This window comes from Rhagoletis zephyria, unplaced genomic scaffold, assembly GCF_001687245.7.
Source record: "Rhagoletis zephyria isolate East Lansing unplaced genomic scaffold, Rhagoletis_zephyria_1.1 Rzeph_scaffold_02372, whole genome shotgun sequence".
NCBI classification, from domain to species: Eukaryota; Metazoa; Arthropoda; class Insecta; order Diptera; family Tephritidae; genus Rhagoletis; species Rhagoletis zephyria.
The window spans coordinates 6,191-18,963 of record NW_016159456.1 but is presented as its reverse complement, the minus strand read 5'-3'; the positions used below and the strand labels follow the sequence as shown (position 1 = coordinate 18,963).

At 35.3% G+C, this 12,773-nt stretch overlaps 1 protein-coding gene across 1 annotated transcript in view; it reads right to left on the bottom strand.

The window, feature by feature from the left end:
- Positions 1–8,393, bottom strand: part of mspo (M-spondin) — a gene marked incomplete at its 5' end in the record, with an annotated part of 40,703 nt that extends 32,310 nt beyond the window's left edge. The window contains 2 exons of the mRNA XM_017621138.1: positions 2,573–2,794; positions 7,966–8,393. Of these exons, the coding sequence (XP_017476627.1) occupies positions 2,573–2,794; positions 7,966–8,393 (650 nt within the window). The remainder of the gene's footprint in view (positions 1–2,572; positions 2,795–7,965) is intronic.
- Positions 8,394–12,773: the final 4,380 nt, after the last annotated feature.

Sequence of the window (12,773 nt, the reverse complement as noted above, 5' to 3'; positions counted from 1 at the left end):
TACATTTAACATGTAATTTTTATGTAATTAAATGTTTTTTCCCTTACCTCAAGCGGATGTGTGTGGGCGTAGTGTCGCCGCGGAGCGTATGCAGAGTCAGATATATTTGTGCGTGAGTGGGTGTTGGGCATGCAGCCAGGGATGCCTTAAAGTTTGATCAAACGTTTGGATACCCGTACATCGCGTATGAGTAACATTATTTCCTGCTTATATTTCAACAAAAGAAAATATTGAATTTATTTACGCGAAAGTGGTAAACCGCGGCGTAGTACTTGCCACTTCATTTCTGTAGTGAATTTTTTCCTCTACGATGTAGTATCTTTATATCTTTGTTTAAACCATTTGATTTAACGCAGTTAGAGTTTTTGGCATTGAGCTAGACAATGCTTGCAAGTTTTTCATTAACTAAAACATTCAAAAAATATAGATACCATTTTTATTCCATTATCGGACTAGGCTTAAAGGTTCCGCAATAGGTAACACTTTTTTCGAACAATTTTTTGAGGATAATCGATCAGTACGTGTTTTATTTTGGAAGTTACCGTTTAATAATTAAAATTCTATAAAAATCGGTTTTGAACCATTTTGCGATTTTATATTCCAAAAGTGTTTTGGAAAGAAACAATTTCAAAAATAGATAGTCAAGTTTCAAATCTGATTTAAATTTTCATATTTAAAATGGTCAATCAAATTTCAAAAAATTAAAAAAAAAATGGTTTTGAAAAATTTTTAAACTTTATATTTAAAAAGCTTTTTGAAAAAAAAAAATAAAATAAAAAATTTAAAAATATTTCGCTGTTTTTTTCGAAATAATTCAAGAAAAAAGTAAAAATGAAAAAAATTAAGTCGGAATTTTAATGCTCTAATCCCCTGGGATTTTTGTTATAACGAAAAAACTTTACCCCAATTTTTTATTCAATCAAAAAATATTTACTTGAAAAACTTTGAGCGCATTGAGCGGTTTAAATATTTTTTGGTTTCAAAATTTTTTCTGTTTAGAACAATTCTGGGGGATGGGAGCTTCAAACTTTCTACTATATATATTTTTTTTTGAACCACCCTAATATATATATATGTATATTGTTTTCACTGAAAAAAAAAACTTGAATGAAAGTGAATAATAATTATTTCATGGAATACCACTGCTAATTGGAGAGCTTTTCCAGGAATTTAGGGGAATTAGCCTTAACAGAGTTGGCAGCCCTGCATGCAACATCAGCGCTTATATTTTGTGGTAGAAAATTTTGCGTGATTTCTTGCCACTTACAGGCCATAAATATGTGCGAAGACATAAGAGTTTTATTTATACATATTTTCATGCACGCACATTTTTTTTTATATTATTTATTTCAGTCACACACACACATACGCACTGCGTTGGCCCGTTGGATTGCGCAAGTGAAAGGTGGCCGGTGCCGTTAATGGGTCATTAGTATGCTCATTTTTATTCTATTTAGTTTCAGCTTTACGGCTGACCACGTTTTAGGCGCGTTTGCATGCCATAGTGAGCATGTGTGTGTATAGTACCAACATATGTATATGCGCCTGCCTGTGTGTATGTGGCTGGCCGCCGTTAATTGCTGCGTGTGGCAAATGCAACTGATTTGCTGTTAATTAAGTGCGGCAACAGCTGACAACATGCTACAAAAAATGGGGCAAAATCAGCAAACAAGCCCGCTAACAGGCGCACAGTGTGTGAACCATACATACAAAAGCCTAGAGCCTAGAGCCTAGAGCCCAGCGCTGCCTTATTGCCGGCCAATTAATCAACATATCAAACGTAGCGCAGCGTGTAGTAAATGACGCATATTTTATCATTAACTACTTTAATATACAAATACACTGCCAGCTATACACACACACACATACATAAATATATATTTACTATAAATATTTATATTTGTAAATGGCATATACATAAATAAGTTTGTATGCATTGCTCCACTTTCGCTTCACTGCCACATTTAATTGCCTACTTTCATCAGCGTTTCGCCAAGTCGTCGTCGTTCGCTTACTTACTTACTTACCTTAATAAATTGAAATGTTGCTATTGGCGGCAATCGTTTGCTCTTTGGATAGAAGAAGCTACTCGCTGGATGTGCTGGATAGCGTGATGTGATGCGATAGATGACACCTTGTGGCGATGTTGGCCAATTGGGAGCAGTAAATGTGAAACCATTATCGGTGCCCGCATCCAGTGGATCCATTTCGACGGTAACAGTGTCAATCCAAGAGCCGCCGACACAGAGCTGTAAGTAATTAAATGAAAATAATTAAATAATTTATTACGATGCTTTTTCAGCTGCAAAATCGTGTGTGGTTAAGTAAGCGTATAAATTGAATAAACATCAGTTAATTTCTGGCAGTAGTAAAGAATTTTATGCTCACTGGCACTGTAATCGTAAATAATCTGTTTTGTCATCGGAANACTATAAATATTTATATTTGTAAATGGCATATACATAAATAAGTTTGTATGCATTGCTCCACTTTCGCTTCACTGCCACATTTAATTGCCTACTTTCATCAGCGTTTCGCCAAGTCGTCGTCGTTCGCTTACTTACTTACTTACCTTAATAAATTGAAATGTTGCTATTGGCGGCAATCGTTTGCTCTTTGGATAGAAGAAGCTACTCGCTGGATGTGCTGGATAGCGTGATGTGATGCGATAGATGACACCTTGTGGCGATGTTGGCCAATTGGGAGCAGTAAATGTGAAACCATTATCGGTGCCCGCATCCAGTGGATCCATTTCGACGGTAACAGTGTCAATCCAAGAGCCGCCGACACAGAGCTGTAAGTAATTAAATGAAAATAATTAAATAATTTATTACGATGCTTTTTCAGCTGGAAAATCGTATGTGGTTAAGTAAGCGTATAAATTGAATAAATATCAGTTAATTTCTGGCAGTAGTAAAGAATTTTATGCTCACTAGCACTGTAATCGTAAATAATCTGTTTTGTCATCTGAAGGGATTTTTTTCAAAAAGTTCTTTAAGAAACTATTTTCCATTTTTGGGGGTATTTTCAAATCGGTCCAGCTCTCGTAAATCTTAATATTTTTCCGAAATATTTTGGTGGGCGTCTTAAAATATAATAAATTTTGAAATGCCGACAGAAAAACCTCAACTATTTTTGGTGATGCAGTCTAATGTACATACATACAAATATCATACGTTTTGGTAATTTTACGTGTTCAAGTAATTGAATTCACGAATACTCTTCAGCGCTATTTGTAAATATAATTTCGCAAGTCAGCAAAGAAAAATTACATTTAAAAAAATCGATTTACTTTTCATTTGTATAATTTTGTGTGTTCCCCCCGTGAAGTAAGACAAGCAAACAACACAAAATATCAGCAGTAACAAAGCATACTTTTAAGCGCAAATTTACAAAGTAAACACATTTAATTCTTTCCAATATTCTTACCAAAATCCGCTAAATGAGTTTGAGTTCGAATATTTGTATATGGCTGTGCATCACATTAATTGGAAAAGCATTACTGTCGGCTTAGGGCTAACGAAAATGATATTCATTGCCAGTGGTGACGCTTTGAAGTGCTCACAAACGAACCTAAGAGTATGCAATGCAGACATACAAAAATCTGAATATAATGTCAATGCTATTAAATGTAAATCGTCACAAATCGCATTAGTGAGAGTGATATGAAATGAAGAAAGATTGCGTGGAATAGTAAAGTAAGGGAATAAAGTGAGAGTGGCGAAGAACGACAGACAGTGTGTGGAGTGAGGGATTGAAAGGGATTGAGTTAGGTACGATACCTTTCGGATCGAATCAATTGGAGCTGATGGAAAGTAAAAAATCTTGCTTGCGGTCATTATGGAAAGCATTTGGAGTGGATGGAAGTGTGGCAGACCAAGAGGATTGAGAGCGGGGTAGAGTGCAAGCGGCAAAGCAACACAAATTGCTAGAACACACAGCATATTTGTGGATTCGAGGGCATGCTGATTGACAGAAGCAATCAAATAGAAATCAAAATCCAAATACAAATCGAAAGCAATTGAAGCTGAAAGCCATTGATGGCATTATACGACTATATAGACAAATAATTCAGACAGCGCTGGTGATGTTGTTATTGCATGTCATAAAAATAACAACAAGCATTCGTATGCAGTGCGAAGATGGAAAACAGTCAACGAGAATAATGATGGCAACACAAATGAATGCTTGAAGAGCAGAGTGGACGTAGAGTACTCGTCAAAAGAATGGGATGCAGGTTGGTGATTTCTATACTAAGCAGAGAATGGGAAAATGTTAATGTGACAGCTTTAAGTGGTGGTGTTATGACCAGCAATGCCATGCTTGTTCAGAGCATGCGACTCGTCGACGACCACAAAAGTTCCACTGTCTGGGTATTAACCTAAGTAGCAGTCACCTCAATCGATTTGTGCGCTTTCAGCACGTTATGCTGCTTCTCTTCTATTTTATCTACACCCACTTATTGTCATGTTCTACTAAATACTGTCTTATTGCGATTCGCGTTAGATATCTCTTCATGCCATCCACATTGTTTCCGTCACTTTGCATTTAATTTGATTGCGTTTGTCTCACTTCAGCGTTGGTTAAGTTGTAGTTGTGGCTTCACCTCATCCTTCTCTCTCTTTTCCACTAGGCACTAGTTGAAGTACATACGAGATGTAGCACCCTTTAGCACAATCTTAGCGACATTGTCGCACCGTATTTAGCCATTGGCGTTGCATGCAACTTGCTTCCGGTTATCAGCTGTTGGCTGTCGGCTGTCGCCTGCGGCTGTCAGCTGCTTTCCACTACTAACTATTTTACATCAATAATCAGCTCAGCGCGCCTGCAACCACTAACGCTTGTGGTTATTGTGGTAAATGCATTAATGCCGCTGCTAATAAATTGGTTTGACATTTTGAGTGTACCGACCGGCAATTGCAAGTACCTTTCATATGCATGCAATGATTGTGCGGCATGTAAAAATAACGCTTCAGCGCACATTGATTATGCAAGGTAATATGTAGTATGTAAATTAGGGGTGTCCTTAAATGTAGGAAGCAAATTTTTACATTCGATTTGCTAAGCTTCATCCTCTACGTCCATGCTACTATAGTCGAGGATATCAAATGCAAATTTTGGTCCCGATTGGAGTCGGTTAACTCGTGTCGTACAGGGGGCAAAGTTCATCGACTCAAATCGGGGAAAAAATTTATATGTAATATTTTCGACTTTAGTAGTATCGATTTTTGTTAATAAATGAAAAATATATATATATATCTTTTTAAATTTTTGAGCCTCCATAGAGAAATCTGGCTTAACCCTCTGTGCGACACACCTTAACCATCTCCAATCGGGATTAAAATTTGTATGTGATATCTATGACCGTGATGTTACCGATTGAGGGGGTGAGACTGAAAAAAATCGTCTATTCTATTTTTTAAGAACCGCCCTAATGTACATACATTACAAATGTTAATATGCATATCATTTCGTTATGTACATATCTGCGTACGTTTGTAATTTAATGCTGGAATATTTTGCACAAAGGTAGCCGTAACAAATAGACTATGGTTGTATACCGCAAATGTGAAAGGCTTTAAAACTGTCATTAAATTTGTTACAAATTTTATTAACGATTTAGCTTCTTCACTCAAGATTTGGTGAGATTATAATGACCAAAACTGACTCCAAAAATGGCGATAGACGAGGCAAGATAAGAAAACCGTGGACCCTTTCGACACATACAGCTCTCATTAAGGGAGCAAAACATCTATGCTGAATTTATGATGGGAGAGAGACTATGTCACCACCTACTGCTGTTCACCCTGTTAGACGAATGTTTCTATGTAATCCGCAAAAAAACGAGAATACTTAACGTCTCACACTTTTGCAATCTCGCTCTAATGGACGCGCAGAAAGGGGTGTCGAGGCCCTCTACTAATAGCGCTTTCCCGTCATCATGATATCAAATTGTAGCTGAGCTATTTCAATCATAGGACAGATAAGGAAGATATATTTGATACCATCGCTTGAAAGTTAAGGACGCAGCATCCTATAACGCAAATTCTGACCTGTAAATAGCGTTTTGTTCGAGCATAAAAGAATTCGTCAGGCTACATGGCAGTCTCGAGTTCGGAAAACGAGACACCAAATCAATCATGATTGACAGATTGCCTTAGGTACTTTCCGCGGAACAAACATCGGCTTAGATCACTATCTTGTTGCAGCTAAGAGCACCTAATAGCAACTGTTATGAAGAGAAATGACTGCAAAAGAATTCCGCCTAAGGACCAAGGTGCTGAAGAGAGGGGACAGGCATTTTCCTTAGTTAAAAGAGAGCGAATTACGTGAGTGCGAAGAGCGTTAGATGTTGGACGTACTCAATCAGAAAGATATGAAAGGTTTTAATACTTGGACGTTTCTCCAACCCGCTCAAATAATGGTGAAGCTAGTGCAAAAGTTGTATCGTAGGCGCCGATCGAAGACAACGAAGGCGATATGCCACATCACTACAATAGCAAGTAGCAATTTTCGAACTAAAAATAAAAGAAAATAAAGGAACTGACGGCCTATCACCCACGCTATTCAAGTACGTTGACGACAAGGACAAACGCATTCCTTTCGACTGGAACTTAAGTGGGATATGCCCAATCTCCGAAAATGGCGATCCTTTCCCATGCAACAACTAACGCGTTATCAGCTTACTTAATAAAGTATACAAGGCCCTATGAACCGGCAAGGGATAAATTTTACATTATCATTGTGGCTTTAGACTTGGTTAGTAGTAATTCCCTGAAACAAAATTCTTACTAGATCCGATAAACGGGTCTAACGGGAGCGAAATTTGATTCCAAAAAACCCTTAAAATGGATCCGGAAGTAGCGCACTTCAATTCCAAAAGACGCGAAAAACGGTTTTGGAAGAACCGAAATTCGTTTCCAAATGACCGTAAAACCAGTGCCGGAGGAACAGAAACTCGATTCCAAAAGACCCGAAACACGGTTCCGAAAAAACCGAACTCGATTCCAAAAGATCCGAAAATCGACTCCAAGGGCCGAAAAAAGGTTTCAGACGAACCGAAATTCGATTCCAAAAGAATAAAAATTCGGGTCCAAGTGACTTGAAAACGGTACCGGAAAACCCGAAAAAGGGTCTCGAAACTCCATTCCAAAAATCCCAAAAAAAACAGGTTCCAGAAGAACCCAAATATGGTCTCAGAAAATTCGAAAAATAAGTCCAAATAACAGATAAAACCTTTTTAAAATAACACTAGTTTCCTGGTCCTACTTGAACCTGGTCCTACTGAAACCGACCTCGACAGAACCAGTTCTTTAAAACTGCGGTACGGCATGTCACTGCTGGTTAGCCCGCCATTCAAGATTAACGCAAGGAGACCCTTTATGGAATAAAAACTTTAAATAATTTACTACTTTATCAAACTTGTATATGTGTATCTTTATTCCAGGAAAATTTTCGGAACATCTAAAAATTGTTCCTTAGATTTTTTATTTAAAAAATGAGTTACCTTTTTGTCTTACAACAATCGAGACCCTAACCGAACATCCAGAGCGTGGTAATCTACAACTTATAATTGTAATAAGTACTGAGATGCTCCATTTGAGAATTATGATTTAGTAAAAACTTGTCGCATATATTTTGTTACATACTTTTAGGCAGTGGGTGTTTTATTTACTAAGTCGCGCATAAAACATATACTCCTACACTTTTTATATACGAGTCGTTAAGCTTATGAGTAAAAATATAGTTTCTCCGGAAATTTACAGTTTTTTGAAAAGTAAATCTGGCAACACCGCTCACAATACAATTCAAACGCCACTTCGGCCTTAAGCTAAGTGTACGTACACCACTCTTACCATTTTCAGCATCTATTAATTTATGTAATTTGCCAAAATGAACGCCCTGTTCCTTTTTCACACTCTTCTCGTCTGTTTTTACTTCCTTTTTTAACTCAAACTTACTCACCTGAAACGAATCGACGCCGATAAACCAATCGGGCGATGGTACAATGCGCGTCATTAGTGATAATAGACTGTGATTGCTGTCCACAAAGAATTTTGTCTCCTGTCGGCCATCGCCCGTCAGCACTGCCGGTATGTTGAATTCGTCGAAAACGCTGCGTTCACCAACACCAACACTCACACCAGCAGCACCACCACCCCCATTTTTCTTCACGTTCGCTGTGGCCGTTGATACAAAGCCGACAAATGAATTTCCGTTTGCGGCATTTTGCTGTTGAAACAGTTGTTGTTGTTGTTGCATTTGTTGTTGTTGCTGTTCGCCTGCAATACTGTCCAGCAGATCACTCTTGCCTGTTTCAGCAAATTGTTTAACACCCGCTGTAGCCTGTTGGCCGATGTGATAGAGCGCATAAGATGAGTCGTGCGTGCGGCCTGCAAGAATGAAAGAGAGACAGAGAGAAAGAAATTGTAAGAAAATGTAAAAAAGCGCTGTGAAGTGAGGTTAAAACGAGTGCTGAAAGTTTAAGTGTATTCCGCATATTGAATGAATAAGAATAAATTAATTAAATGCGCGTTCAAGCTTCAGCTTTTTTCTTTCATGCAAAGCGCACAATTAAAAATGTATTACAGAGTTGTAGTGGGTGAGTAGCTGGAGGTGTTAGATACTGAAGAGAAGGCAGAAATTCATCCGGGACGAAAGCGTCTGGGCAGCAGTGAAGAATTAGGCAAATTACTCAAATGGCGAATGACTTCTTCAAAGCGGCTGAGGCGAAATAGACCGAGATGAAGCAATGCGCTGCTCGCCTGACCGCTTAAGACAACGGAAATAATTTGCACGGTAGTAGATAAGTAAGTAGTTGGTGCAGGTTGAACTGCGTGACACATTTGGGTCAGTGCCCGACGATGGTGGCGGGGTTGTAGTAGAATGAAAGAGATTGCTCAAATGAATTACAGTTCAATGGACTATGAGACAAAACATGTTTAATTAATTAGATGTTTTAATTTTGCATGGGTAATAAGGATAACGGAATGGAAAGAGAACAGATATGGTAATGTTTAAACATTTTCTACAAAGAGAATCTAATTAGAATAGTTTGCTTACTATTTTATAAGCACATACTTTCATTTAACTTGCTATATATGTTTGTATGTTTGTTTGGGTCAAATCTTGCCGATTAGCTAGGGACTTGAAACCCAGCTTCGAACCCGATGACAATGCAATATGAAAGATGAATTAACGCGCTAGGTGGTGCAGGAGTCGGGATATTTGTCGTTCAAAACTTTTTTTTTATTAAATGACAAAAAATAGCCTCAACCCGNCGCTAGGTGGTGCAGGAGTCGGGATATTTGTCGTTCAAAACTTTTTTTTTTATGAAATGACAAAAAATAGCCTCAACCCTCGTTCCTGGATTATGGATCAGTACACCTATTTTTAAGAAAAATGTTCAAATTTTTTTCATTTTTATTAAAGTCTGCTCTTTTGAAAAAAAATCAAGCTATTAGCGATGAAACTCGATGGTTCTATAAACAAGTTCTGAATGGTCAAATGAAAATGTGCAATAATTTTTCGTATGAAACAAGGGCATTTAATGATTTTACTCATACGGACGGTGAATTCAAATAGCGGGGCAGTACCGATTTTGAGTAAATTGTTCCGCTGAATATTTTTTAAATTTGCTTTCCCGAAATGTTTTGCCAAAGCATTCCATTTAAATTAGGAAGAGTAGGAAAAAATAAAAATTTTAAGTTAAAGAAATCTATTTCTTAAAAAAATTTTGTTGTAAATTGAGAGTATAAAATATGATTTTTATTTTCCCCAAAAGACAAAACTTCAATGTTTTAAAATTTTGAAACATGTGGATAAGTACATACACAATTGTAAATCCGTTATGTCTAAAAATTACTACCAAAAAGGGTAAATAATTAATATACTTTTTTCATTTTTGTACTAATTTTATTTTCTCAAAATGTTTTACTAAAATATTGAACTTAATTAAAAAAATAGTATGACATTAAAAACAAAATATTCCTTGAAAAAATTCGTTATAAGTTGAGTGTGCAAAATATTATATTATTTTTTTCGTTCGAAATAACGACACTGAAATATAATCACACTTTTGATTATTTTAATTTTTTCCAATTTTTTTTATATTAAACAGCAGGTTTCACCAGCAATTTAAATGGAAAATGATTTTTGATTTTCAGTCAATTTTCATATAAAATCCAAAAAATTAAAATAATTTTTTACATAAATTGCTTTGGTGTAATTGGCTGTAAGTGTTTAAATTTGTTCTTATTTTCTATATTATGGGCGTGTGTGAATCGGTAACAAAGTTCAATGGGGAAAGCTGTTGAATAATATTTTTACTATGGTGAGACAGTTTTGCCAATCTGTTGTGTGAAATGAAATCTTTTTTGACAGCAGAAAATTTTTGATAACCGCAGATTTAGTCGGAATAAAGTATTACAAATTGAAGTGAAATTAATAGTTTAAGAAAACATCTACCATCACTGATAGCATTTCATCAATTTAAGCTTTTGTTTTACGAAAAATTACACACAGCAACAATCTTTGCGATTGTCAAAATTTATTTGTATTGGTTATGAGACAAAATAGATATGTAACGTAAGTTTCACTTCTGCAGTGTGGCCCAGACGCAATTACTTTTTTTTTTCAATATAATTTATCTAGATAACTGAACAAAACTTGAATTCAACTTGACTGTCTACAAATAATTAAACTCTTACCTAAATATTCTCCTAATTTCTTGCACGTTATTCCCGTAGTCGATGTTTTTAAAGAAAAATTTCGACCTGGATACTAAGCTTATCCCCATTAGCATCGATCAAGTATATTTTTTGGGGTCATTAGTAAAGATTCTACAATGAGGAATAATAGAAACTTGCAAATTTTTGCTGCTATTGTTTACAAAAGTTTGATTTTTTCCTTTCAAACCATGTACTTTTAAGAAGTATGAAGATATTTTATAAACTCTGCGCAGAAAAACTTTTAGTAGTTCTAGAATTTTTTATTGCAAACTTTTTATCTACTCATACTTGTATTTTTCGCTCACAGCCTTGAGTTTTTACCACAGTCATTTGGGTTTGTTATTTTAAAACTATTTTATTATTTTTAATTCATTCTATTTTTTAATAACCAACTCTCTTCCGCTCTTAATTTTTTATTAAATTATTTGTTAATTTTTTTTTCTAGTATTTATTCTTGTACTATTCTTACATTAAGAGTTAGTATACACACGGTCAAACATTTGGGTTTAATTTTTAAACCGCGCTGGGACTACTGCCTTTTTTAAACTTTTATAGTCAACTTTTTAAACCAGTCAATAGTTTTAAGCAATTTTTAATATATTCTGGTTTAAATTTTAGCCCAAAAAGTCGTTTAAAGTTTAAAAATCAAACCAAAATGTTTTAGTTCTAGTTTCTAGGTTTCATATATAGAAAATTTGGTTTAAAATCTAAACCGAAATAGAATATGTTTGCACAGCGAAATGTGGTGTTGATTCAAACTCAACACATGAAAGCAAATTTACATGCGTGGCTGTAGCTGAGTGTGCAGAGATGCTTGATACAATTGGTTGCTACCAAGGCTGCCCGTGTTCAATCCCAACCAGACGGAGCATGAAATTTAAGATTGTTTTTTTTTTATTCTTAATTATGAAAATGTTTGGGCTTAAAATTTAAACCGAATTGTTTAAATTCTAAACCCAACATTTGTGCTCTCTTTTTTTTAAACTTGGAAGGTTTGTATTTGAAACTGAATTTAGTTTGGTCATATATGTAGTCCAAAAAGTTTAAAATTAAAACCGAAATTTTTAACCGTGCATTCACATGTTTCTCTGGTACACCAATGCAGTGAAGAATTATATTTTTCTGAAGTTTAAATTGGAAAAATTGCGCAAGTTATTTGAACATATGTAAGTTTATATGTGCAGTAAAGAAGATTTCGCTTCGCGGTGAGTAGCATGGCGAAAAACGCGAAAACTTGCTTAACAAGTTTGATGCTCTGCGGCGATGTTGGCCGCAGGCGAATAAGCAGTAGTAAAGTACACCGTGACGTATGAGTTACATAGTACGTGCGCTGTGCCTTTTGCTGCGTTTTTCAATCCCATTTCATATGGAATACATCCATTAGTTATATATGATTAAGAATGATAACATAAATGATAACATTAAAATATAATTAAAAACCCGGTTTGGCTGTTGTGCCGTCTCCAGTGTATCTTTATTGTTTCGAAGTAATCAACCAAGAATCAAACAAAAAATTGTATTAAATATTTTCGATAAATAATCAATAATTTATTTATATATTTCGATATAAATATCAACACATATTAGCGGTCATATCATGCGTAAATATACACACAGCTTATTTAGCGATTAATATGACGCAAGCTTCTCGATAAATCTTTATTTACGTGTCGATATCGTTACATATTTTGCAAACGATCGTTTGAAATTTGTTTAAGCAAAAGCGTTAAAATGTCGATAAATGCATATTATAGATTTACTTAAATCAATCTATATGTAAAAAAAATTAATATTTTTATTAAAACCAAAAAAAAGTGCTCAGTATTTCAATCATCAAATCGTGATCATTGAAAAACGATATTTTTATTTATATGTAAAATATATACAAATTTTATCGATAAATATATTCATATGTTCGATAACAAAAGGTAAGCACATCGAACCCTAAACGCCAAAAAACGTAGGCAACTATTTTTTTTTATCTTTTGTTTTGAGGTAAACAGTAAACTAGATGATTAAGAGAGCAAAGTAAGTTTTGAAAAT